Source organism: Ammospiza caudacuta, chromosome 7 (genome assembly GCF_027887145.1).
Source record: "Ammospiza caudacuta isolate bAmmCau1 chromosome 7, bAmmCau1.pri, whole genome shotgun sequence".
Taxonomy (NCBI): Eukaryota; Metazoa; Chordata; class Aves; order Passeriformes; family Passerellidae; genus Ammospiza; species Ammospiza caudacuta.
The window spans coordinates 40,130,900-40,158,705 of record NC_080599.1 but is presented as its reverse complement, the minus strand read 5'-3'; the positions used below and the strand labels follow the sequence as shown (position 1 = coordinate 40,158,705).

General features: G+C 50.0%; 1 protein-coding gene across 1 annotated transcript; it reads left to right on the top strand.

The window, feature by feature from the left end:
- Window positions 1–1,140: 1,140 nt before the first annotated feature.
- Window positions 1,141–22,847, top strand: MOB3C (MOB kinase activator 3C). The gene is made up of 5 exons (XM_058808677.1): window positions 1,141–1,322; window positions 1,785–1,955; window positions 8,315–8,814; window positions 17,936–18,138; window positions 21,325–22,847. The coding sequence occupies exons 3-5, from the start codon at window positions 8,397–8,399 to the stop codon at window positions 21,352–21,354; spliced, it is 651 nt and encodes a 216-aa protein (XP_058664660.1). The 5' UTR covers window positions 1,141–1,322; window positions 1,785–1,955; window positions 8,315–8,396; the 3' UTR covers window positions 21,355–22,847.
- The last annotated feature ends 4,959 nt before the right edge of the window (window positions 22,848–27,806 follow it).

Sequence of the window (27,806 nt, the reverse complement as noted above, 5' to 3'; positions counted from 1 at the left end):
TGAGCTCCCTTGTGGCTGGCTGGTCTGGGAGGCTGCTGAATGAATTTACTTTTAAAGACTACCTCTGAATATTGTGCCTCAAGAGCAAACCCTGGCATCACCTACAGCTGAGAAGCTGTGTTCTGGCAAAGGAGTATGGATCCTGCAGAGATGCATCCTGCTGCCAGGGAGTCAAACTCTCATCCTAAACCCTCCAGCTGTACGCAAACGTGCCCATCAGCCACACCCTCCTTGCCCTGTGCCCCACTCCCCAGCTCGCCTAGACCCGAGTTTAACACATGTGTGAGAAAGGCCAGAAGCGCTTCCCTCACTAGAACTGTCCCGCTGCCAAACAATCGCAGACGTTTCAGCGAGGCCAGAGCATCACACATCTCATCCCCGGGGAGCGACACGTCACCGTGCCCGGAAGGGAACCGCGGTGTCAGGGCCACGCTGTGCCTGTCCCTGCCGCGACACCCGTGGGGTGCCCAGCGCCGCTCCTGCCCCACCCGGGACTCTGACCCCACGGCAGATCCCCGCTCCTGCCAAGCCATCCCACGCTGCCTGGCCGCTCCTGCCGGCGCCGAGCGTGCTGGCTCGGGCTTGCCTTTGCCGAGCAGCATTTAAATACCGCAGCGCGCTTCACAACTCACCCCACCTCCGACAGAAACGGAAAGTAAGTGCTCTGTGCAGAGAAAGTTTTTCTCTTTCTTTCTTTTCCCCTCTCCGGCATTTCTGTTTTGGATGGCGTCCAGCTTGGCCTGGCATGGAAACCCCCGGCTGTTTGTGTGTGTGTGTGCAGAGCGCGGAAGGATGAAGGGAGAGGGATTGTGAAAAGATGGGGGGAGGAGGGGAAAACACTCCGGGATTTCATCTCCGCTTCCCAGCTCCGTGCTGTCCGGTGAAAGCCGGAGCCAGCCAGGGGCACGGCGCTACCAGCCAAGAAGGATCTCAGCGCCCAGGAATGGAGCGTGGGCGCGGCTGGGAGTGAGCGCCCACCCGGGAACCTGCGAGCCCACGGCGGCGGATGCTGGGGCTGGCAGGCCCGCTTCCAAGCGGGTTTTCCAGGGACAGCTGGAGCTGCCGGCAGGGTCAGGATGTGACATCACTGACCGGAGAAAAACCCTCGGCCCCGGCTTCTCTAACGAAACCCCCGTGAGCGCTGGGGCGAGGCGGTTCTCCCTGCCGCTGCTGCTGCTGCGATCCCCAAACTGCCAGCAGTCCCCACAGAGAGCCGGCCTTGGACTTTGTATCTTTTTAATTATTTTTTTCCTTTTCCTGAATAAGAGCCCAAAGTGCAGCGGAGGGGTTTGAGAGTGGAAGCCGCCGTGCCGGGGAATGAGGTGAGTCCTGGAAGGTAAAAAGCCAGCACCGCACTCCTGAGGATGCTCCTGGGGGGCTTTGGCGAGACCTGCGCTGGCATTAGCCTAGGAAAGAGCAATTCTTCACCCAGCTGGGCCATGGACGCCTGCAGAAGGCTCTTCCCCTTCCTCCGAGGTGTCCCAGCCCGGCAGTCAGTGTGTAAATACTCACTGTGTGTAAATACCAACGGGGATCCCCGGTCTGGGGGATGCTGGGCAGGGATCCGTGCCAATGACCGGCGGTGGGCTGGGAAAGGGGTCCCTGGGGGCAGGGGACAGGCAGGGGAAGGCAGCACACGCCTTTCCCGATCGGGACAGCCCCCGCAGCGGCTTAGCCGGTGTCGGAGCGAGGGTGGAAAGTTGTGGGCGGGGGAACTGGTGAGAGCAAGCGGCGGAGATGGGTTTTCTGCAGCTGGTTTATCTCCTCTCGTCTTCTTCCTTGAGCTCGCAGGCCTGGAGCTCCCGGTGTTTGGAATTACGGCTCTGACAACGGAGTAATCACCCTTGGGACTGAACCAGAGCTGTTGGACACCACTGAGGCCATTGGACACTTGTTTTCAGGGCTGGCAGCAAGTTACTGCTAGTAGCAGTGAGATCTCAGCTCCCAGGAATGAGGTACCCCCAAAAGCCCCCAGCCCCACTGGGTATCATGCCTAAAATGAACGGGACATGCTGCCTCTAACCGCGAGAGATGCTGCTTTGCTTTTCTGCTTGGAGGTGTCTTGTGTGAGCTGGGAAAAGCTTTTTTGGTGCCTTTGTGCCAGAGAGCTGCTGCTCTGTTGGTGGTGTGGCAGGGAGGCAGGCAAGGAGCAGGGCAGAGCAGGGGAACAGCAGGGGACGTCTGTAGGGCGGGTGTAAGCAGCCCCGTTCCTGGAAGCCATCCAGGTCTGTTTCTCACGAGCTGGGGATTTCCAAGCACCATGTGAGTTGGGGGAAGCACCAGCACAGCTTCCCGCTGGCAGCTGTCCCCAGCTGGAGCGTGGGGCCTGAGTCCTGCTCTGCTCCAGGGATTTGGGCTCATGGATGCTCTCATGGGTCTCTGCAGCACCAGGGGAGTTCGCACAAGGAAGGTTTGGCAGCAGGGAGATGCTGCTGAGAGCCCAGGGCTTCTCTGAAGTTCCCCCAGCCCATGTGCTGGGCCTTGATCCCCCTCCCGGCGTTCTGCCTTGGCTCATTTCCTGGAATGTTCTATCGTTTAGGTTATATTTGGGAGCAGCAGCCAATAACCCCGTTCTCACGGACAGCCCAGCTGGGGCTTGGCTCCAGCAGGAAGCACAGAGGGAGTGGGGCCAGTGCCCCAGGACTCTGCTCCCAGCACCCTCCTTCCTCAGCCCCCCTGCCTTAGATGATGACAAGGCTGAAAAGGCTTGTAAAAAGAGGGAATGTGTGTGCTCCCTTCCCTGGAAGCACCATTTGCCCACAGTCCCCCCCTGGGTCAGGGCTGCAGTGCCTGCAGTTCAGGGTTGCCTGGGAGAAGTCTTTGGGACATGAGTCCCAAGGAGCAGCCCTGGTTGCAGAGATGCTCTAGGACAGGCTGAAGACTAAACTGCATCTGGACTTCTTTGGGGCTTGAGGGGAAGCTCAGAGACAGGGCTGCTGACTCCTCAGCCAGGCAGTGAGGCTTCCTAGAGCAGTGAAAAGCCAAATGGGGCCTGCAGGTTTCTGGGCAGACTGTCTGTCTGGAGGCTGTCTGTCTGTCTCAGGGCTCTGGCACATGGTGGCTGAGCTGATGCTGTCCTTCTCCTCCATCTGGGATGGGGCTGGGTGGGACTTTGACACTACCTGTGGTGGGGAGAATCCCCTAAAGCAGAGAAGCAGTAGATATCTGGGTGCCCCAAAAGCAAGATCCCCTGGGGAAGCCCGAGGGGGATGTGATAATTAACCTGCATTTTGCTCTGAGGTGCCTGGAGCTGGACAGGTCTGTGCTCTGCCTCCTTGGCCTCTTCCCAAAGCAGTGGGAGCTGGAGTCTCCCTGCAGGTTGCCACAGTGCTGGACCCCTCATTGTGCTCCCCAGTGTAGCACTGCCCACGAGGGTTGGAGTGTGCTGCTAACACTGCAGTTTCCAGGCAGATGCTTCTGCCAGGGTGTCACTGTCCTGTGGTGGATCCAGGGAGGATGCACTTGGCTCTGGAGCATGGGAGGTGCTGGTGTCAGAGCTTTCCTCTCTCCTTACCCTTCGTGGTTGTTAGTGCTTCCCAGAGACACGTGCAAAGCACTCTTTCCCCTGAAGCCTCTGCTGTTGCAGCCCTTAATATAAAGGGAGCCTGGGGAGGGAGATCAGTTTTGAAACTGGGGACACTGAGGCAGGGAGCAGCACTGTGACCATCCTGGAGTCTGACAGTGCATCTATCTGATCCTCCCTGCTGGTTTTCTGACTAAAGCTTATTTAGGGTCAAACCCAGAGGTTTTCTTTGGCGACCTTGCCCCCATGCCTGCAGGACTGTGAGGAGGAAGGCACACTCCCACAGCTCTGCCTGCTCTTCCTTTTTGTTTTGTCGTTTCTAAACAGATCCTTCAGAGTTGTTTTTAATTTACAACAAAGCCCTTGCCTTGTTGTGTTCCTCTGTGGTTTCCAAATGATAAGAAAGTAAGAAAGAAAGCAAGCTAGTTTAGATAAAAAAACAAAACCAACCCTCAAACCTGAAACTAGCGCTTAAGTCTGACCCTGAACTTGCATCCCTCCCATCCAGTTAATTTCCTTTCATCTCTGGACTTGCCAGCAATCTAGGACATCCATTTTTCAGATGTCTGTGCCTGCTACCTCCCCGGCAGTGGTTCTGCCTTGTCCTTGCACAGCTGAACCCTGTGCTTTTCTGGTTCTTGCTAAACCCCACTGAGTTTTGCTTCTGCTGCTGCTTTTAAAACCAGCAGGACTGAAGCCAGCAGCAAAAACAGGGGTAGGAGTGAAGCCCAGCAGCCTTCATGGACGGGGATGGGATTTGTGGCCACTCAGCTGGGTTTGTAGCCAAGCTCCTCAAAGCCAAGGCTATTTTGGGAGCATGGATGGGGGGTGAGCACTAAGGACATCACAGCGTGGATGTCCCGTGGGAAATGCCAGTCTCTGTCCTCCCAGAAACTTCACTCATCCTCTTCCAACCATCCTCTGTGGGGACACAGGGTGACAGCAGGGCGAGTCTCCAGCTCCACCTGCTTCACTTCTTGTCCACTCCCGAGCATATGAGGTTTGATTTGGGGGTTTGCAGATGCTTCAGAAAGGGGTTTGTGGACCCCTGGTGTGCCAGCAGCACGCTGTGATGGGAACTGTGGCGTGGGGAGGAGGGTTTGCAGCCTTTGCCAAGGTTCCTCTTGGGAAGCTTTGATTTTGCAGTGGGAGCTGAAGGCAGGGAGCTGCAGGCTGCTGCCGTGGCACCGGCCAGGGCGGGACCTGTATGATCATGTTGTAGGAAGTTGCTGCCTGAGCTTGCTGGATAACACTTTGCCCTTAGGATTTCCCAAAACAGGCAGGGTGAGCAGAGATTAGCACTTGGACGGATCTTCTGCCCCACCCCAAGCCCCAGTGCACCACAGCATGATTTCTAGGAACAGACAGCCCTGAACATCAAACTTAGCTGAACTTTGCACCATAAACCTTGGAAGATTTCCCATTTTCCATCTCTTTGCATGGATCTGTCCCAAATACTTGGTCAATGATGGAAGAGCACCAGTCAGGTCGTATGCATGAAGGTGGAAACCTGGAAAATCTGATTTCGCATTGGCTGGAACCCTTTTCCACTAGTTAGATTCAGGATGTGTCTGGGTCCATTCACAAAGGATTTTGGTTTTCTTCCCAGAAAACAGGTGGGTGCTGAGTCTCTGCCTGAGGGGAATCTGAGGCATTGGTGACTTTGCAAAGCCTGTTTGCTCCAAGATGGTGCATCCCATCTCAGTGCCCCATCTGCAAGGGCCAGAGCTGGGGTCTCATCTCCTGGTCCTGGCCACCACTGCTCCCTCTACATTGATGTCTCTGGGCAGTGAAAGCTCTGAAGTGAGCTAGAGGACAAATGTGTTCTTTGGCTCAGTGCCTTTCTCTGCTTCTTCAGGTCATTAATCCCAGCATGTATTTTTGGCTTTGTGCTAAATGTAATTTCTGGAGAACATTTTTCTCCAGTAAAGATTAACAAGGTCTTTTAACGACTTGGTGATTTGATGGTGGTGATGGTGAGGATCTTGAAAAGAAAACTGCTGCCTGGGGAGCAGAGAGGCTGTGCTGCCATGCTGGCATCCTGCAGGCTCAGGGACAGGTCAGCTCCAAGCACTTGGGCAGCAATGGGTTTTGCTCTCCATTCCCACTCAAACAGATGCATGGTAGAAAAACATCTGGCAGACGTTTAACAACCTTGTTGCTCCTTTTTTTTTTTTTTGAACTGGTGTTTTATTCAGATGGTGCTGAACCACAAAGCACATTCCCACCTGCCTGATGAGTGAGAGTAGCGCAGAGATCCAGCTGTGGATGATGCAGGGATGCAGTTTTAGATGAGTTACAGGTCTGGCTTCAGCAGATGAAATGTTTATTTCCCAGTGGCTCAATATTTGCGGAGGACTTGCAGCGTGGGCACTAAAAGAGAACTGATTTCACTGCTGTCAGCCCCTGCAAGTGACATGGTTGATGGGATGTCACCTGCCAGGGTGGCTGCTCATCACCATGGAACAGCCCAGTCTCTGCATGGAGGAGTGTGCAGACAGCAACAGCTCCTGAAGCAGAGCAGATGGAGCCAAGGCCAGCAGAAATGGTGACACAGAGAAATGTTTGTTGGCATGACTTCCCCTGCTGAAACTCCAGGGAAGCCTGGTTGCAGGGCCAGGCACTGCTCAGCCCCATCATTCCCACTTTGCACTGTGGGCAAAGCCTGCTGAGTGCCTCACCCTGAGGGTATCCCAGCACTTCCTCCATTAACAAATTAGGAACCCTCTTGCAGTGGTTATATATAAATATATATGTATGTATGCATACATGCCTTTGAGAGTGTTATGTGTTAGCAAACTCCCCAGAAGGCTTTTTTTAGAGGTGTTATCAACAGGATGTGCTTGAATATGTGGAATCCAGGAAGTCCTGGATAAGGGCTTTTCTTTAGAGCCTCACTGTGCCCAGAGTCCTCTGGCCTCCCATGGGATCCATGGGGATTGCTGTAGCACAGGCCATTCCTGAGGGACAGATAGGAGTCATGACATCATGCAGGCTGCATTGGCTGGCATTTTGGAGAGATTGTGCTCTTTTCTGAAGTGGGAAACAAGCTCTTTGTCATGGTTGGAGCCAGTTGCTTGGAGCAGGGAAGAAAAAGCGTCCAAGAAACAGCCCCCAGTCATTGCCCAAAAATAAATGAGGGTGACAGGGATGTGGCTCTAGAAATCCCACCCAGCTACATGAGATGGGGAAGGTCTGCAGATACTCTGGTGTTGAAGTCATACTGCATAACATTGCGTGGTGGCTGTGACCCCCTCTGAGGGGCAGAAAGCACCTAAAAACACACAGGTTTTTGTATCTAGGTACAGCAGAACGTGGTGGGGCTCACGCTGTGCTGTGAGCTGTGTAAGAGTGGCAAAGCTCTGGCTTCAGCCTGTGGGAAAGGCTGTGGTTGTGCACTAATGGCATTCATGCTGGGCTTCCCACCAGCACCAGGGTGTGCATCCATGAGAGGGCTTTGGCAGCATGTGCTGGCTGCAGTGCAGAAATCCCTGCAGGCAGATGCTGCAGGAATTGGGATGATCACTAGGTGCTGCTCCCTCCCAGTGATGACTCTGGGGTGAGCCTTATGGGGAGCAGAGGATTTCACTTGAGAGATGTTTAGCTGATCACAAAGTAGGACCTGCCTCAGGCTCAGGACTGAGTTTAGGAAATAGAATTTAAATAACAAGCTTTTGGCTAAAGTTATCTTTTTAATGATGAATGTTTGTCCAAGGTTTGTACAATTCCCTCCTGCTCGTGACTTTGGGTCAGTCACTTCCCTTTTCCATAAATGTTTTCCTTCCTTTTTCTTAACTGCTTCTCCATCTCTTCCAATCAGAGGGAGGCTGTTGGAAGACTTTCTCTTCCCTAAGCCTCAGCAAGGCATTTAGCACAAGGAGGCCTTGGTCTCACATTAACACCACTGGCGATTAATGCAGGTAACAAAACACACAATTCTAGCCTGTCCAGGACAGCCTTGGGTGGATGGGATTTCCACTGCATTTCAAGGAGGAAAAGGAAAATACAGCCCTCATCTGTGCTGCTGCTCTTGGGCAGGAAGGGGTGAGCTCAGCACTTTGCTGAGCCCTGGAGTCCCCTGGATCATCAGCTGCACCACCAAGGGCTGCCGTGTGCATTGTGTGCATGCCGGGAGAGCCGGCGGCATCCTGGCAACGTTGTTCTGCTGTGCTGGGCTGCGTTTCCCTCCTTCGGATGTGGGTTTTGTTCTTTTTGGACAAACACACCAGGCAGAACAACAGAAATAATCCCCCCTTTTCCCATTGATCCTGGCTCTGGGGCTGTGTGAACCAGCAGCCAGCTGTGGTCGCAGCGCGGTCCCCGGGGCCTCGCTTGCCAGCTGCTGCTGCAGGGTCAGGGGTTGTTTGTACTGACAAGTCCCTGGGAAAGAGATGCTTCTCCTTTGCCAGGAGAGGAAAAGGCCACCAGAGTGGGACTGCTTGAACTGGTGAGCTCTGCTGATATCATGGCTCTCACTTTATTGCAGCACTTGTTGGTAAAAGTGTGGAAGGGAGAAGTTGGCTGGAGCCTGGTAAACTCCTGGGGTTCTCAGGAGAGAGGAGGGCTCTGTCTGTGCCTTGCATGGGGCACATGTGGCAGGAGCTGCTGTGTGAGGTGGCAGCAGCTGCTCCAGGTCACCCTGGTGGGTGTGAAGGGGTCAGAAGCTCACTCCAAATCTGTGTCCCCACGTGCTGTCAGAGCAGTGGGGTCAGTGGTGCAAACCCCTGCAAGTGTGTCCACGCATGCTGCTGTCTTCATGTGTGACTGAAATGTGTCTCCTTCTCCTCCCAGAAACCTCCATCCCTGAAGACCCCAGCCCTGGGTTCCATGTTGCTCTGAGCCTCTGCCCTCACCCTGGCTGGCCCTGCCCACAATGGCCCTGTGTCTCAAGCAAGTCTTCAACAAAGACAAAACCTTCCGTCCCCGGAAGAAGTTTGAGCCGGGCACGCAGCGCTTTGAGCTGTACAAGAAAGCCCAGGCCTCCCTCAAGTCTGGGCTGGACCTGAAGGCAGTGGTGCAGCTGCCTCCTGGCGAGAGCATCAACGACTGGATCGCCGTGCACGTGGTGGATTTCTTCAACCGCATCAACCTCATCTACGGCACCATGTCCGAGTACTGCACCGAGAGGAGCTGCCCCATCATGTCCGGCGGGCTCAAGTACGAGTACAGGTGGCAGGATGACAGCAAGTACAAGAAGCCCACCAAGCTGTCGGCCCCACAGTACATGTGCATGCTGATGGACTGGATCGAGATGCTCATTAACAATGAGGACGTCTTCCCCACCAGGATAGGTGAGTGGGCTCTGGTTCCCTGCAGGAAAGATGGGCTTGTTACTGGTGCAGGTTCCCAAGCTGGTATTGATGAACTTTGTGATTCAAAGTATTGTGGTGTTTCCCTTTCCTGGTGTTTCTCAGTGTCACACCCTTTTGCTCCAAACTGAGTTTGGGATTTCTCATCCTACTACTAGGGGATGTGGAACACAATGTTCTCCCTTTCTGTGCTTGAACTTATTCTGTGTTTGTGAGAAATGTAGGCTTGTAGGTCATTAGCTTCCTTGCCTTTCCTCAAGAGGCTGAGCTGCAGAGTCGGTTAGAGGTGGTCATCACATCTCTGCTTTCCTCTAAACTAATCAGCTCAGTTTCTTTCTGGTTTTCCATGTAGGTTCATGTTCCCAAGATCCAACCCTTGCTGCTTTGCTCCTCAGCCCCTTTCCATCTCAGCCCTGATTAGACCTCACATTTTGCCAGGTAGCTCAGGCACTGCTTGAGCAGAGATGTCCCTAGGACGTGGCCTTGCCACTGCCAAGGCCCAGGGTGTAAGATACACCTCTTCAAAAAGAGCTGCCTGCAGCAGCTGCCAAAGGTAGCACAGCTTTCAAACTAACCCCTCTGCTGCTGACTGCAATGCTCAGCAGCTGCCAAGGCTGATATTAGCTGCTACTTAGCTGCTTTTTGTCATTTGGAGAGATGAGTTCAAGGGTTGGAGCTGATGGGGCTTCCAGAGTCTCAGGTCATGCCTTGGAGAACTTGTTTTTCAGACAGAATGTGAAACTACTTGAGTGCAAAAAAAAAAAAAAAGATTTAAGGAGCTTGGGGCTGGAAAGGCATAGCTTTGCAAGTCTGCTTGACCTTTTTTGTTTGCCAAGCAGACAGAGCTTTATGAAATCAGTGCAGCTTATGGTCAAGATTTTCATTAATGTGCTGGGAAACATTGAGGAAAATGGTCTTTGTGGGATTACTGGCATTACTCACTGTTGCAGCCCCATTTGGCTGTGCTGTACATGTAGCTGTGTGCCTTTTTAAGGAAAGTCTCTGGCCCTTGGAGCTGAGAGGGGTCATGGGTCTCTGCAAGCAAGAGGGCAGGCAGTGCCTGCAGCCTGATTGTGCCAAACTGTTTTGGCTTTGGGATGGGGTGACAGCTCCAGACCCCTGATCCGCTCTGGCTTTGCCTGGAGTGAGGGTGGGACAAGTCCCTGAAACCCAGAGCAGCAGGCACTCACTGCTTCTTCCCCTTGCTGGTGATCTGGACAGGCAGGGTGGCACAGTGCCAGCTGCTCATGCTGGAAGACAGGCAGGATGATGCCTTTGGGGTGTGTGGGACAGGCAGTCCCTGGGACTCACCAGGGCATTCCCTGTGCTATGGAGGCACCTTTCCCTCGTGGGTACAGTGGTGTCCATGCCCTGCAGAACAGAGGAGGCTGGAGGTGTAGCTGTCAGTGCAGGATACCCTGGGCCAGCAGTCCCAGCCCTGCTGGGGACAGTCCTTGGTCATTCTGGCTGCTGCTGAGGGGTGAGACAGCAGCCACAGGGAGCAGGGTAGGTGTTCCTCTTCCTGAGGTGGCTTGTCCCCAAGGAGAAGATCTGCATGCCATTAAAAGCATTGTTTTACTCTGCTTTCCCTCCAGCCAGAAAGGAGTGTCCTGATCCAATTTCAGGCCTTTCAGGTAGGATTTGGGATGTGATGCTGCTTGACACTGCTCTGGGAAGTCAAGGTGCACAGGGAGTATTAACACCTCAAAAAGCAGCCAGCCATGGGAGGGAAGGGACATTGCAGCACCCCCTGCTCTCCCACATCTCCGTTTCTGAGGTACAAAAGCCAAATACAGTCATGGTCCTGGTGGTTTTCACTTCATTTCTGGCACTTCTCCGTCTGAGTTGTGCACATGGGAGGGATGGCTGGTTTCCATTTCTCCTTTCATTTCAGTTTAGGGGCAGTTCTGGGTGAGATCCAGGATGACTGGAGATGAACATGGGTCAAATCCATTTTCTTCTCTTCCAAGGCTTTCCTGGAGTCCCTTTTCCAAGCCCTTTTGTTGTGGGGACCTTCATGTCCCCTGATTGACTTCAGGCCCTGTGTCAGCATGTCTTGGTGGTGTTGGCCTCACACAAGTGAAAAGGAGCTCAGGCTGAGGTGGCACTCTAAAACACATGAAAGGCTGTTGGGGGAGGCAGAGGGAGGAGGGAGCTGGTGGCACTTTGTCATCAGTGGTAATTGCTTGGCAGCTCTTGCTCATTGGTAATTGCTTGGCAGCTCTGGCATTTCAGAAGATGGAGTGTTTGGCTGAAGGGAAATGCACTGGATGACAGAGGAGGCTGGCCAGGATGGGGGACTTAGGGACAGTGGCCAGGGTGGCCAAACAGAGGTGCTTAACCTCTCTTCTAAAGAGCAAGCCCTTGGGAAAAGACCCAGGACAAGGAGAATAAGGCACTGAGAGGACACAGAGAAGATGTGAGCTGTTTTAAGGAGAGGAAAAGAGCTTGATGAGGTGATGAGGGGAAATTACAAATGTCATGCTTTGGAGTTGTGGTGAGACTCTTGGATGTTAGCAGCAGAGATGGATTTAGCTTGAAGGTTTGTTTCACTCCTGCTTGTGCTGGAGAGGTTCCTGGGCACAGCTGCCCACTGTCTCAGTGTTTCATGGGCTGTGTGCAGCTCAGCTTCCCCTCCTGGCCCCTCTTTACCATGTGCAGTAAAGCTGTCCCAGCACAAAGATTTCCCTGGCTAAGGCCACCTGACCGCAGACAAAACAGACTTTTTCATTTTAAATTTGTTTTTAGAAGCAGCAAGTGTTCCCCAAACTCACAAACATTGCTGGAGGCTAACCTCAGCATCCTCCTGCATCCAACAGCCACACAGCCTGAAGCAGTTCATGATTGCTGCTAGGCTCCTGACAATTGAGAGGTATCTCATGGGTCAGAGGAGGGAATCTTTCACCCCAGAGTGAGTGGCTCAGCTAGAAATGAGTAGAGATGATTCATTTGTGGGCTCACAGGGTCCTTAGGCCTCACAGGGGACCCCTTGATGGGGTAAATGGTCACAGCTGCAGCGACCAGAGCAGAGCTGGGCTGATTTGCACATTAAAGCATCTGCTCCTCCAGCACAAGTCAGAGGTGGGAGGGGAGCAGAGTGACAAACACCTTTGGTTTAGCCGAGCTGTGTGACACAGAGCTCTTGGCAGCTCTGCAGTGAGGCCAGAGGGACAGCTGGCACCCCACATGGCAGGAAGGGAGCCCGACACCAGCAGACAGTTTGTGACCTGGCAGAGTTAACCAGCAGTACTGCAGCCCTGGGATGGCACCAGCAGAAAATCACTATGGTGGAGATTATTAGCAGGTCTGGGGGGCTGCCAAGCCCCCTGCATTCCACAGCAAGGGTTGGGAGAGATTCTGTGCCTTCCCCATGCCCAGGGAAATCTACCTGCAGGGCTCCATTCCAGTGTCTAATCCTTTCTCTGGAGTGGGAACCTGTTTGTCAGCCAGTTAAGATGAGACAAATCCCTGCATGGCCTGAGCTCTGCCATGGTGGCTATAAATCTACAGGAGCAGCAGCCTTCCCAGACAACCCATATCATCTGGTGTGTGCTAGTGCTTTGTTTCCACTCTTCCAACCAATGTAGCTGTCCTGAAAAATACATTTAAACAGAGAGCAAGCATTTTCCCCACGCAGGGGAGATGAATAAATGATTCTACAGGTGTACTTTCACCAGCTGGTAAAACTATATCAGTAGATTTATTCAGTGAGTGGACATCCATGAACAAATTACCAGCTGGGAAATCTCCTCTCCTCCCTGTAATCATTGTGCCCCGTGGTGCCTGGTCTCAGGGAGCTGCTGCTGGGCAGTGCCGTGCTGAGGAGCAGGGATGGCTGGGTGGCTCTCCAGGCTCCATGGCTGTGTCTGCACTGCTCAGGCCAGCACCAGGCTGGCTGCACGAGGCCAGGTGTGCTCCACCAGCACCATGGTGGCTGCTGGAGCCTCGCTGCTGTTGGATGGGTGCAGACACAGGGTTTGGAGCAGCCCCAGTGCTGGAAGCACCCCGTGCTCTCCGCCAGATTTGCCCGTGGCTCAACAGAGCACTGGCCACGGGAGGTTTTGTAACAGTTCTTGGAAAGCTGTTCAAAACTCAAACCTGTCATTCAAGCATAGCTCCAGAACAATTATAAAAACCAGAGAAAACCTGATGCGAAATTATCCGATACTTTCTTGCCATAACAACAGGAGAAAAATGTTCAGAATTCAGCTAATTATTGGTGTTCTCTCAGCTGGCTCTTTTTTACGTGATTTGTTGAGGTTTTTTTCCCCTGCTTTTTTTCTTCCAAAATTAATACCACACCAGCTTGCAGCTGCCATCATGACATTAGTTTTAAACAGGGCTTTAAACACTTATTTTTAGGAAAAATGAATCACTGAACACCACAGTGGCCAAAATGAAATTGAGAAATAACAACAACAATTCATCACGAAGTTCACTGAATTACTGCATTTGCAGAGGAAAAAAATACAATTGCCAAGAAGCAAAATAGCTTCCCAGTACTGATTCACCATGAAAAAATTAAATTGGCTGGTGCACAAGTGTTGGGGATAGGAGATGGCAGGAAAGATCCAGGATCCTTTGGCAGTCCCTCACCCTAAGCGCAGGCACTTTGTTACCTCTCATTTTCATTTCCTTTTACACATGCTTGCCTTATGTTTTGAAGCAATCAGCACAGAGTGGGGAAAACAGATTCCTTGGAGCTTTAAATAATATCTTGGGATTTTCAAGCAAAACGTCCAAGACAAACTAAAGGTGCCAATTCATTTCAGGGCTGTGAGTTACTCTGCTTGGAGTGAAATTGTACCTGCTGTACTTACAGCTTTTTGCCTTGGCTTGGAGCAGAAATTCTTCCTAATATCTAAACCAAACATCATGCAAGAACAGTCAAAGGGGGGCTGCTGCCTGCCAGACTGGGATCTGCTGCTGCTTTCTCCAAGGTTGCTGGAAAGTAAATGTAAATGTAATTTCAGTGCTTTTAAATCAGTCCAGGTGGGTTTTGTGATATTCTGCTCCCCTAGGGCAGTCAGACCACTATCAATGGGATGAGCTGGGATGGTGTTTTTTGGTCTCTGCAGGTGCTCAGGGCTGGGGAGGGAGAAGCAAACCCAAGCAGTGTCACCCGGTTGGGGTGATTTGTCCAACCTGGAGGTCCATCCTGACTTTCCCCTGGCCTGCTGTATTTCTGCTAAGAGGACACCTCAGCCATGCAGGGCCTGTCCCACTGGACTCATCCCTCTGTCTCATCCATCTGCTACTGCCTCTGGTTTGTGTCACGATGTGCCACCTTCAAGATTGGAGCAAGTTCCCTGAGCAAGGGCCACCAGTGTCCCACTCCTAGGTGGGAGCCCTGTGGGGAGCAGCTGTCCCCCTCCATGCATGGGGAAGGGGCCCCATCACTCCACGGTCGCTGTTTCAGTGACCCCTCCCAGGAGCCAGAACAGCCCTGGTGGGAACGGCAGCGAGCTCAGTGTGGGGCTGAGCACCCGCACGGGCAGGAGGGGCACGTGTGGCCACAGATCCCTGTGCCATGGCTGTCCCCTGGCCGGGACGTGCTGGCTGCAGGGAGGAGACACGGCCTGCCCTGGCTGTGTCCCCTCCGTGCTGGGGAGGATGTCACATGTGCTGTCTGCTGGACATCCGCTGCAGCCGCGCTGACCCGGGGCAAGCCGCGTTCATGCCGGATCCTTCTGCTGCTCTCAGAGGCAGCCTTTACTGCAGAGTCTCTTCTTTCAGCTCTGGGTGAGGGGATGGGGTGTTTCTCCAGTTCCCCACCAGCATGGCCAGTGCCTGCTGGGGCTGCTGTGGGTTTCTTTCCAAGTCCAAGGCAATCAGCAGCGAGGCACCGCTGCTGGCAGAGGCAATCTGCATGTCAGAGATCCGCCCTGCTTCCTTCCCGAGGGGAAGTGCTTTGATCAGCTGGCACGGAGCCCTGTGCCAGATGCAGGGTCCAGTCAAGCATCTCTGGCCTGTATTGAGGATCCTGGCACAGGAGACAGACCTGGCTGCAGCATGGGGACAGGAAACAGGACCTTGCTGTGCCTCTCTGGGCAGGTGTGCAAGCGAGGGTGTTGTGGGGAGAAAGAATCAGAGCCGGACCCGAGCCATCCCAAAGGACCTCAATGAGGGGGATGTCCTGGCACGGGACCTGTAGAAATTAGTGACATTAGTGACAGGCAGCCACCGCTGCAGCCTGGCCGTGCCTGGAGGGGACAGCCGCACACTGACACCTGGTGATGGACACAAAGAAGGGCAGCTCAGCCTCAGCTCCGGGGAGCTTCCGATGATCCTGGTTCGTGTGAAACACAGTGGCTGAGTAGCCCAGAAGTGAGCTTGGAGGTCCTGGCAGCCTGATGGTATCTTTCCATACATCATTAGGTTTAGGAGTTCAACAACTCACATAGTTGCTGGTGACTGTGAGATTTTAATTAGCTAACCTTTAAAGATTCTTTGTAACTCAAACTATTCTCTGATTCTGTGATTTAAGCTAAATCTCTGCTCCCTGATACAAAAGCTGCTTCTGGAGAACCCAGCATGCAGCTGGAGGTGTCTCTTCTCTAAGTCTCAGCTGCCAGCATGTCCATGAGGACTTGCTGGTGACAGATGTATGAGACAAGACAATTCCTGGCTAACCTCAGGACAAAAGCTGTGGAAAGCCACTTGTCACCATCTGCCATGTCTGGAGGTGGCCCATCTGACATCTGCACCATAGGTGCTGTCAGCCCTGGGAGCCTGAGATCTGTTTGATCTGCTGTTCACTTTCTGAGCTTATTTCCTTCTCAGCTCAGGACTGGGTTGAGGGTTGCTGCTTTCCTTCCCTATCACTGTTTGCAGTTTGGCAATAAATTCCCAGTGATGGTCAGCTTGGATTTCTCCCTCACTGCCTGCTTTGACTGGGGAGGCAGTTGGTGACTGGGACAGGTGACAAACTGAAGGCAGCAAATGCCTTCCTGTGTGCTCCTGGGCATTGCTGAGATCCTGGCTTCTTCTGGTCCTAGAGAGATGACAGGCTGTCCGGGACAGTGTGTCCAGTTCCCCAGCCACTGCCCAGAAATGTGCATTCATCAGCAATTATTTGCTGTGATCAGCTTTATTAAAAAAAAAAAAAAAAAAGTTTCTTAACTAGTTCTTCAAAGCTGGTCTGCAGGGCCACCCTAATGGCATGTCTGAGTCCCCAGCTGGGTGATTCCAGCTTTTATTTGCTCAGCAAATCCTCACTCAGAGCAGAAAGCTCAAGGGGAGCCATTGATAAAGCACTGTGTCCCTCCTGCCTGCAGGGGAACCTGCAGAGCTCTCTGCTCCCTGCCTGTGTCAGACTAGCAGGCAAGGAGAGCTCTGTAGCCAAGGGTGCTGAGCAGAGGCAGATCTGCAGTCACATCCCTGAGGTGCTGGCATAGGGACAGCCTGGTTGTACTTTGCCAGATGTGAACACCTCTCCTGAAAAGTCCTAATGGGTTCTACCAGAGCTGGTGGTGAAACAGATCATGCTGAGGTCCCTGCTGCAGGAGCAGCCCTGGGGCTGCAGTGTGCTTGTGGTTATGCAGATTAGTGTCCACAAATCAGTCTCAAAACCACCTCTGTGTGATGCTGAGCCAAGGTCTGTGTCCTTCTCCAAAGGGTGGCTGGGACATCCAGATGTGGGATGAGCACAGATGCTTTAACCTTACCCTCTGCTCCAGCAGTGTGCATGTAGGAAAGGGAAACTGGGCTTTGCTCAGGGTGACTCTACTTTAGACCAAAAATAATATTATTTTATGAGTTCCAAACCCAACACCTTCCCAGCCCTGGTGACTGAAAACAGGCTCCACGTGTGAAGGAAGGACAGAACCTTTGTGTTTGCCACCCACAGAGGAGAGGGGCTCGGCACTGCTGCTGGGAAACAAAACTGCCAGGAGCCTTTGGGGAAAAAAACCAGCTTTAATTGCCTAGCAAGGCTGGTGAGAAAGATTCAAAGATAAAATTACCATTTTTAATTTTTTAGCTAAGAGATTTTCTGATGCTTTCCTGTGCACAGAATGTGTGAGCTGGCTATGGTTGAGCAGAGTTTGTTTGGAAGGATTTTCGAGAGGTTATGTGCTGCATTAATAAGAAGCTGAGGGAGGAGGCTGGTATAACCGTGGGAAGGAAGGTTTTTATTTTGTTCTTTTTGTATTTGCATTGAATTGCTCTGGGGAGAGAAAGAAGCCTCAGGAAAACAAATATCAGTTGTTTCATTCTCCTCCTCACAAAAAAACCCCCACAAAACAACAACCCAAAAAGTTTAGTGTTTCAAAGCCATGTTTCCTTTAGAGATTTACCCCAAGGTTGCTGGCACTGATGGAATCACACCCTGAGATTTTCATTGTGATAGCAGTGTGTTTTGAAAAGGATAGAAATATCCCACAGTGTGTCCTTGTGTGGGACAAAGCTGAAAGTACAGAGCCAGATGTGGTGGGTCCCAGCCTATGAGGATATCTGAGGATTATACAGGCACAATGAAATGTTTAGTTTAAAACCTAAACATCTTTAAGATGGGCTGTTTTCTTCCTGATTTAATGAGACATTTTATTGAAATAAGGATCAGGAAAAAGGTAGAAACTCCATCCATTTCTGCTGATGCAACAGAAGTGATGTGTGAGGATGTGAGGAGGAAGGAAAACAGTACAAGCCATGCTTTTGGGTTCAGAGGAAGGTATCTTTTCTGGTGGCAGATGGTTTGGCTTTGTTCATTGACCTGGGTAAATACAATTTGACTTACATTGTACCTGTGCAGGCTTGTACGGAAAGGCAGGGAGAAGGGGCAGAAGGATCTTCTGCCAGATTCCTCTGGATTGAGCCAGATGTGGAGAGTTGCAGCCTCCTCAAAAAAAACCCACTTTTTTTTCTCTCCTATGGCAACTCTCCACATCCTGAGCCCATGCCTGTGTGAAATTGCTGGTTGGGCAATGAGGGAATATGTGAGAAGAGCTCAATGGCACACTGCCCCAGTGTCACTCTTGGCATTAGCCAAGGGTCTCCTTCCTTGTCATCTGACTGCCTGTCAAGCATGACAGAGACTTTAAATGCTAACTGGTTTATTTTTAAAAAATGTTCATATGGCTTCCAATTTGCTTCTGCTTTGCAGGTGTTCCCTTCCCCAAGCAGTTCCAGCAAGTTTGCACCAAGATCCTCACCCGCCTCTTCCGTGTCTTTGTCCATGTCTACATCCACCACTTTGACAGCATCATCAACATGGGTGCTGAGGCTCACGTCAACACCTGCTACAAGCACTTCTACTATTTCATCAGGGAGTTCAGCCTCATTGACCACAGGGAGCTGGAGCCTTTGGTAAGGATGGCCCTGCCATGGGGAGGTGGAGGGTGAGTGGTGTGGGCAGGACACAGCACTGGTAGGTTTGGATCGGGGCTGGACTCCGAGCAGTGCTGACCCTCTCTGGACTCTCTTGGCCACCCTACCTCAGACAGACAGTCATGTTTTCTGTCCTGGGACCATCAGCCTTGGCGCTCTGAGAGAGAAATTCCCAGCAGCACCAAGGAAACCACTGATCCTTTCTTAACCTTTGCCTCTGCTGTTATGTCTGTGAATTGAACTTCAATACCCTTAGGACCCCACAGAGTAGTGTCCCCATGGTGACTTGGTAGCTCTAATGCAATTTGCACATCAAACTGTTTCCAGCCACTTGTGCCCAGCTGGCTTCCAGGAGTCAGATTTGAGCCAAAGTCTCTTCTCCATAGTTTTTCTTTCAGCATTCCCTGCTTGAGATCCTAGTGTGAATTACACTGAGGCTGCAGGGAAGGCAAGCCCTGATAGGACACACAGCTTCAGACAACAGCTGTCCAGGCCATGCTGGAGAGGCCTCACTGGATCTCCCAGCTTCCCTACAGCCTCCCTTGGGAAGCAATTAGTCAGGCAGGAGGTGAGAGCCCTTGACAACAGCAGGATTTGTGGGAAGCAGAGGCCAGACAGCCCAGGGCTCATAAAGCAGAAAATGCACATAGTTGGTTTTGTAAGAGAAGCAGGTTTGTCACAGACAAGGTTGAGTGTAGTCTGACCTAGGGAGGACATGTTGCAGTGGGGAAAGAATTAATAGGAAACCCTTTTTTTTTTTTTGGCATGTTGTGATAAGGGCTGTGCTTCAGAAAAGGCTATATTCAGCAGCAGAGAGTCAGGGAAGACCAAGAGGATATAATAATCCAAGAAAGAGCTGAGAAGAGTTCCAGCTGCTTGCTTAAGATCTGAAGGTGGGGGAGATGCCCTTGCCCCTAAGTGCTAAGCACTTTGCTCCTGTGCTTTCATTTGTCTCAGTCATTTTTCGGCCTATCTGCTCTAATTATGATTTAAGGGGATGGAGAGGTGATGGTCTAATTAGGGGAGACTTGAATGACAACAGTCTCGACTTTAATTATTTTGTAGAATTCAGTTGTAACACATATTATCACAATGGCCCTCAGCTCCATAAAATGGCAGCTCAGCATCAGCCTGTCCTCTGTCAGTGTTCCTCATGACAAACCTCTTCAGCATTGCTGTACAGTCCACAGAGGTGTCATCTCCTTGGACTGCTGCTTGCTAATGTAAATAATTAACACCTGGCAGCCAAGGCAGAGGCTGACTTTGCTAAATAGGCTTTCAATGCCAGTGACTCACATGCAACATGAGATGACTGATGGGTCTCCATAAATCTCAGGTGAACAGATTCTTTCCCTGTGAGGCAACCACTGCTAAACTACAAGGAAATGAGACACATTTGCCCCTGGTCTATCTGTGTCTCATTGCCTGCCATCCAACCTTCAAGCAGAACCAACCACAGGGTTGAGAGGAAGGACCAGGGGGGAGGAAGGGCCTCCTCCCCTCAGGCACTGAGCTGCTTTAGGTGTGTATGAGTGTCCCTGCAACCAGGCTGCCTCATCAGCCCAGACAGCTGTCCTAACCTTGCATTTAGTTAGTCCCCATGAATCCCATGACAGACTTCTGAGCTTTCTCCTGGCTGAACCTCCCTTTGCTGCTTCAATTTCCCTTTTGTCAAGCTTCTGTGGGATGTGATTTCTTAGCTGCAAATCTTGGGAACTGAGAATGAGATCCTTTGTATGGCAGAACTAGCAAAAGGCAGTGAACCACTCTCTCAGTAAATCAGGGAAGATGGGGCCAGAGAGAAGCCATGCACTTGCTTCCTTGATGAGGGCAGCTCGTGGTGCTGGGCTGCAACACTGGCAGGGCTCCACTGGTTATGCTCTAAAGCAGAGCTGTGGGGATTTCCTGGGTGTGAGAAAAGCCTTGGACATCTGGGGCTGGCTGAGGACCTCACTGGTGACTTATCAACCCTCTGGTCACTGCAGTGCCCCCTGTTCATGGCTGCTTTAGTGCCTGGTGTTGTGCTAGCGGGGTGGGTGCAATGCTGCTGCAAGAGGATATGCACAGTCCTCTCACCCTCTTCTTTTCCTTTCAAGATGTTTGCAAACATTTCCTGTTTGCAAAGTGATTTTGTGGCAGAGCACCAACTTTTCATTAGATGGCCAGGTTCTGAACTCAAGTGATTTTGTATGTTACTCCTATAGGAAAACCCTCTTTGTCACCATCCCTGATGGATTTGAAAAACAAAGTTCTCAGCACTGAAAATCAGTTTGCTGCTTCTGTCTCCCTTGGTTATATAACTAAAGGAACTTTTATGGGGTTATTCAAGGTTCATCATCCTTTCCTAGTTCCTCTTTTTCAGAGTTGCAATCTTCCTTCTCCACAGATCAGTCCTACTTCCAATCTATTTTTAATGTGCAAACCTTCCCCTGGGGTGCACGAGGAAGACCAATCTGTGGGCACACAGATTCACAAGCCACGAACCCAGTGAACCAGAATCACACTTTCCTCACTTCAGGATTTACAAGATGCTAGTTGAGCTTTTCAAGGCAAGGACAAACACCATCTTCCACCAGCTGAAAGCTGGACACCTTCCCAGTGTGGCTGGCATGATGCCATTCTGGCTAAAGAAAAGTCTGTAATCCTAAACAGAGCTGGAGGTTTCCTGTGGCCCTGTTATTAGCACTCATTTGCATTTCAGTGTGACTGTGGGATCCCTGCTGAAACCACAGGTCCTCTGGGTGAGCTGTGGTCAGCTCCTGGAGTGACAGCAGGGAGCTGCTCCTTGTCCCATCTCCTAAGGCTGCAAAGAGGGCTCTGAGAGTGTCATCACCTTGTGTGGCTACTCTGCAGCTGAGCCAGGAGCAGGACCTTCATCTTTCAATATCTCAGCCAAAGCTCTTTCCTTGGACTGCTCTCAAGGCTAGGGCACAGCCAAAATAACCTTGTGCCACAGAGACGGGGGAGAGTGCCAGGATGGAGCTGCTGAGGCAGCTGAGTTCCCAGGAGGGCTCTCATGGGAAACACCAGAAGGCTCCCCAGGACTCCCACGGTTGTTTCCCTGGGTTGGTTTTGGACACCTCCCAAACTGCCTGACACGTCACACTACTCCAACCTGTCTTTTGCACTTACTGTTTCTTTCTTTTCTCTCCCCCTTCAATGCAGAAAGAAATGACAGAACGAATTTGCCACTGAAGTCTCCTGGCAGATGAACTCAGCTGGATCACTCAGAGTCTGGTGGGACAAGACAGACCTGTGGTGGGAAACCTCTTCCCTAGGACTTGCTCTGGGCATTCCAGCTCACTGACCTATGAACACTGCAGAAGTGCCTCTTCAGCCCAGGACTGAATTCTAAGTTTTTCAAGAACCTCTGGACAGATTTTTCTTCTTTTAATAGATACCAATCCCTGTTGTATGGTTCCTGTTTTAGAAAGCTACTGACTTACTGGAGAATGAGGCAAGTTGGTTTACTTTTGCACACTCTGATTTCTAAGACTCAATCTGACATCAAATTTTCAGCAACTTTCCCTCTTGTTTTGTCCTCAGCTACATTGATCTTCAGATGTTTCATTATCAATTCCTGCCCTGTGAGAAGGTGTGACCTTGGCTACCAGGTGTTACCTTTCCCACAGGCAGTGGGTTTGTGGTAACACCTGAGATCAGCCCTGCAGAGCTGGTGGCATTTCATCCCACTGCCTTCACATGGTTAGCTGTTGATGTGCTGTTTTTAACCATGAGCTGTGAATGTCTCCTTCTGCCCTAATTCATGCTTTACCAAAGGGACCATTTTTCCCTTCAAGGGATTTTTCACATTTGGAAGAAGGGACTTGATGATGTTCTAAGATGCATCCAGTAGTGCTTGGACTAATGGGAAGTGCCCCCATGACTGAGGAGGTGAACGAGGTCACTATTCAGTGTGATCAGCACATACTACCTGAGAAAATCTCAAAAACTGGTGGGAAGAGACCCTTGCCAGAAAATGACATTTTCAACACGTCAGCATTTCCTGAAGTGTTGTCTTGGCTCAAGATGGGCAAATGCTGGTTATAGAAACTGTTGGTTTTCCATAACCAAACCTTCCAGCAGGTGAAGAAGGACTCATAAGAGATATCTTCACTACTCTGCACTCAAGGTCCCCTTCCAACCCAATATTCTGTGATTCTGAAACCTTTTTGACCACCTGCAAGCTTACTATTGCTTCCTGGTCTGTGCCATTACTCCTCCAAAAGGTATCATGTCTCAAAATTTCCTCCCCTTCTGCTTGCAGTGTCTGATAATTAGTGTTGTGTTCCTTGTGCCATTTTAATTTTGACAAAAATATTTTTATTTTTCCTTTTTTATTGTTTTGGGGGAGTGAAAATCAATTCATCTGAGCCACAGAATTTTTATGCTTATGTTTCCTGTTCTTTTTTTGGGAAAGTTTTCTATATCTGACACAGATAATATTTATAGTCTGGGGTTTGCCCACTTTTGGGATAGGGAGGGGATGTGGCTAGAAAATGTAAATGTTTAGGCCAACATTAATGTGCACAAGTGAATTTTTAGTGCTCAAAGCACTTATTTTGTTGTGAAAATATTTTTTTAAATCTTGTGTACCAGATGTATATTTTTACATGGTAATAAAACAGAGCAAAATGGACACAAAACCACCTGATGCATCATTCCAATATTCTCTGTGTAAAATAATCAAAATCCAAACATATTTGTTCTGTTACTAATTAAAGAAACATTAATAAGCCTGCTGTACTTCATTCTTCCCTGATCCATCTGTATTTAACAGGCCTAATGAACAAGGATCACTTGCACAGTGGTTTTCCCCTGAGAGCTGCAGCACTGATGGATCTCAATGTCATGCTGAGACCTTGGCTTGCATCTCAGAGAGTGGCTTAACCCAGGTCAGTGCTGCTGGCCAGCATCCTCCCCCTGCAGGCTTTGCACCAGAATTCCCCTGAAGGCAATTTCCCAGCCATCCATGGTGGTGAGCTTCACTATTTTTTGCAAAGCTGTGTATCCTGGAATCCGTGTTCCTGCCTCTTCACATAAATCAGAACTGCACAAATTGTTTGTGTAGCATGAGTTGACAACAGCTTGGTCAAGAAGCTTCTGCTTTCCTGAGGAGTGAAGCCTGGCTGGGCTCAATGCACAGCACCCTCTGGCAGCTGGGAATGTTGGAATTATGGAGAAGCTGTTTCACCAGCAGGGTCTAAGGCATGAACTGATAGCAGCCTACAGCTACTTCCAGCTGAGGTACAAGGATGACAAAGTCCAGCTCTTCTCAGCAGTGGAATATTGTGAGACAGTGACCAAGAGCAACAATTTGCAGCTTGGGAGGTTCAAAGTAGACTGTGGAAAACAAAATCCAAGGGAATGGTGGAGTCAGCAAACAGGTACCCAGAGAGAAAGTGTTAACCTTCTTTGGTTAGACAAGACTTGGTGTAAATAATTTCCATAAATAAATGAAGCACAGAAGCTGGCTTTTATTTTTGTCCTCCCCATAGCCCTGAGGCAATGAGTTCCACCAAGTAATTTATTCACTATGAATTGCAAAAGCGAAGTGTGCTTCAAACCCATGCCTGAGGAGTTCAACCTTCCTGCTTTGGGACTGCTTCCTGTTTATCTCCTCCACACCATGGAGCTCCTATAGATTCCTAGGGAACAGAAAACACTGTTTTTGAAAGATCAACTCACAGCCTCATCTCAAGCACTAATTTACAAAAAATTTCAAAGGTCTTGTTGTGGTGTTTTTGGGGATTTTTTTTTCATTTCTCTCCCTTTTAAATCTGGTTTACCCAAGGAAATAAAGCTCATGATTATGCTGTGACAACTGTCCTCAATAACTCTGGAAGCAGTTTAGAAAGGAGACAGGGAGATCATTCACTGCCAGAAAGATCTTTTTGTTTCTCCCCAAAACACTGAACTATTCCCCAGATCCTCATCCATCTGAGTGCCTCCCAGCCTGGAGATTTTAAGGCCTGAGATATTTATGAAGCAGAAAGTGCTGAGATAAGTATCAGAGTCAAACTGCTCCTTTCATGGGTCTCAAGTGTGCCTGTGAAGCTCCAAATCCCCAGAGCCTCAACAAACATCCCTGAGCCATTTGAAAGCATACAGGAATCCTGGGATACATTAAATATGCACATATCACTTGTCAGCCCCAGCTCCTCAAATGACTCATCTGCTCAGCTGCCTGCCAGGTGCTTGGACTCGTCTGTCCCTGTGCAGAATTCCTGGATTCCTCTGATGAAGGGCAGATGTGCTACTGCCAGGATTTTGGTTTTCGTCTCTGCAGCCAACATTTCCTTTGGAACTGATCAAAAGATCAGTTGTGGTGCTGGTCACCAGGTCAGGTAGAGGCTGGCATGGGACAGGCTGTGCTAGACAATATCTGCAGACATTGAGGAATTTAGGAATAGCTTTGGATGTGAGAAAAAGGGCTTTGTGGAACATAATGGCAGCTGTCCCTGTTGCCACAGGGATGTGGCATGGAGAGGGCTCGGGCTCAGCCAGTGAAGCAAACTGCCTTTGGCCAGGCATAGGCAGGGATCAAGGCTGACCTCCTCCGGCAGGACATGGGGTGGTGGTGGAGGGTTTGCTGGTCTGAGTGGTGGCTCCTGAGTTTAAGGCTGGACAATACTCACAATAACCACGACATGATCTGGGCTGAGATATTCCTCTCTTGGTAAAAGTTTGTCAAATGTAAGAAAAGTCTGGGGAAGAGCAAAAAAGAAGACAACTAGAATCTATTGTTTCCAAGGGTTCAAAATCTGTCTATGCTGGAAGATGACCATGAATCCACTCAAGATCAGAAAGGGATGAGATGGGTTAATAACACTAGGTAAGGTTAATTCCACTCAATACACTGCTAATTCCTTGCTCACTCTTTTGGAACTGAGATAACATGACTCAAAAGACTTTCACAACTAGCTACAAGAGTGCTTCTCTTGAATGTGTGCAGCTTTTACTTTCTGAGGAGTGATGGCTTTGCTAACACAGCCTGGTTGGCCAGGTTCCCTCATGCAGGTCAGGGAAGGACAAACAACTCATAAATGTCAGGAAAACCCTGAAGCAAGAGTGCAGTGTTCAGGTCTCTGTTTGTGAAGAGACCCTGAAATGTCATGTCTGTATGGAGAACAGAGCACCATGAGGTCTTTCACACAGGAGAATTTCTTGCTGTAGAGGTGGCTGTGAGGGAAACAAAAGCGTGGTCTGCCTGCAAATTTCTTGAAGGTTTCAGTGGAGCACAATCCATTAATCTCCAAAGAGACACCTTGTGTTTATCCACTGGGGATTCCAGGTGATGTCACCTGCTACTGACACCACAGGGCAGGACTCACTGCCTGTGTGGTCACTCAGAGCTGGCTACACTTTGGCTGCCCCATCATCTCCGGTATCTCCCAACACCTGAGCTCACCCAACCTTTCACCCATCCAGTCTGGCTCACCAGTGGGGCCAGCCACAGCTTCCTCAGCAGCAGCAGGATAACTGGGATAGCACTGTTCAGGCAATACCCACTGGATACTGAGTACAGCAACTCCACAACTGCTGCTTTTAAATGGATTTGGCACCTGTTCTCCTGAATCATGTCTTTTGCAGAAAACCCGAAGAAATTTTGGGACTTTGTAGGAATTCTGGATTGTAGGGCTTTTCTTACAGAACAGCTGGGTCCAGGTGCTGTCTGCTGGATGTAGGTTACTCCATATTTAGCAGGTGATGGTATGCATTTAACAATCTGCTGCCAGAAACAATAATCATGAGGAGAGAGGATCCATATTTTCAGGATTCTTCAACTTTTATGACTCTTCAGCCTGTGTTAGAAGGAGAAGCTTCACTATTATTTGGGTAATCCTCCAGCAGCAATCTGCTGGGTATTATGGCTCTCTGATGCAAAAATAAATACCTAAATAGATGAGGAATATGAGACAAAACTGGGATTCTGCATTTGAAAATGTCAGCACTCAGAGGGAAAATCATCTTCCCACTTCTGTTTCCAGCAGTGACAACAATCTTCTCCCCAAGACACCCTTTTTGTGCTATGACTTACAAATTCATTAAAACTCACAGACACTTTTATATTACACTATCTTGTAACAAGCCCATAGCAATAGGAGGATTAAAGAAGCTTTTTCTCCTGCATAAGCATCAAAAAGAAGACTCTGAAGGCCTCCCTCTTCAGTGCCAATCACTTGTACAGCAACATCTCTCCCATCTGAGGAACCCAGTTGGGTAGGATGAAGTTATCAACCCTCCCTTATCAAATGGACTTTCTGGACTGTTGGTCATTTCTGGCCCCAAGACTTCTATCTATGTACAAATACTGCCTAAACCTCTGGACAGCTCAGAAGGATGTGGCATGCACAGTCTCATGGGATAAAACTGCAGCAGCCAAAAAAATTGGCCAAAGAGGTTGTTACTCATCTGGGTAATATCCCAGGGAGCCCAAGGACATGAGACAGCCTAGCCCTGCTCATTCTAATGGGAATATATCATCAAAACACCATGTGGAACATCACCAGATCTCAACCCTTTTGTCCAGTGAGGAACTGTTGGGGGTGAAATGCACTCTGGACTGGTGGAAGTCCCTGCTGCTGCTGCTGAGAAGCTGCTGGGGGTAGATGGGCAGTTCAGGCTGCACAGCAACAGCTTCTAATGACCAGTTTGTACAGTGGGCACAAGCTCTTTGCTGCTTGTGTCCAAAAGGTTTGAGTTGTTGCTCTCCAGAAGGCCACATGTTTTCCAGGTCCCATTAAACAGTCACTTCAGGATCTCTATCCCAGAGGGCAGTGGGGTGGCAGTGTGTGGAGCTGTGAGTACTCCTCATGAATTTGGTTACAGGAAAAGCAGGTTTCAGCCTGGCATTCACATGCACATGGACATTTTTAGTGCCCATTTTGAGAATTTTACCATGTCCCCTGATGTGGAGAGCTTTGCCAGATGGAACACTGAAACCTGGTCTCTAGGGGTAGAGATATCCCATGCTATTGATCCACTACATGTGAATCATAAGGTTTACTCTGAGGAACAGTGCTTTCTCTCTTTTCTGGTGTTTTTTAGGGGGTGGAGTTGAAGAAGGGACATCCACAACAAAGGAATGACCCAGAAGCTTGATCCTGGCAAGTGTGATTGCATAAGCCTCTCTCTGGGTTGAACTGCCTAAATTTTCAGAGAAACTGAGCCTGTACAGATTCCCTGAACAGCAGAGAGAACAGTACATGCTGTGTGTCCTGAAAATCAGAATAGATTGCAGGTGCTTAAATATAGATTCAGGTGCTTGGCTGTGGGCAGATAAGAGCAGAATAATTCTAGTCAAGGCTTGAAATAATTTCAGCAGTAAAACATAGGCCAGAGTACTGTGATCCATTTGTAAAATTACTAAATCAAAAGTAGCTTTGGTAATTACTTTTTATTTTGCCAAACAGCCAACACAGATGGCTCCTTCTCTTCTCTGCTGCATATGCTGCATGGGTAAATAGCAGCCATGCACTTGAAAAGCTATTAAAAAATAAAAGGAAAAGTCACGTGGAAGAACGACTTATTGTAGTTAATAAGTTAATTATACCATTTGAGGAGGAGCTTTCTTCTTCACTTTACATGGGACTTACTCCTAAAATATTAGCATAAACATTTCCCAGAAATACCATGCCTATTCT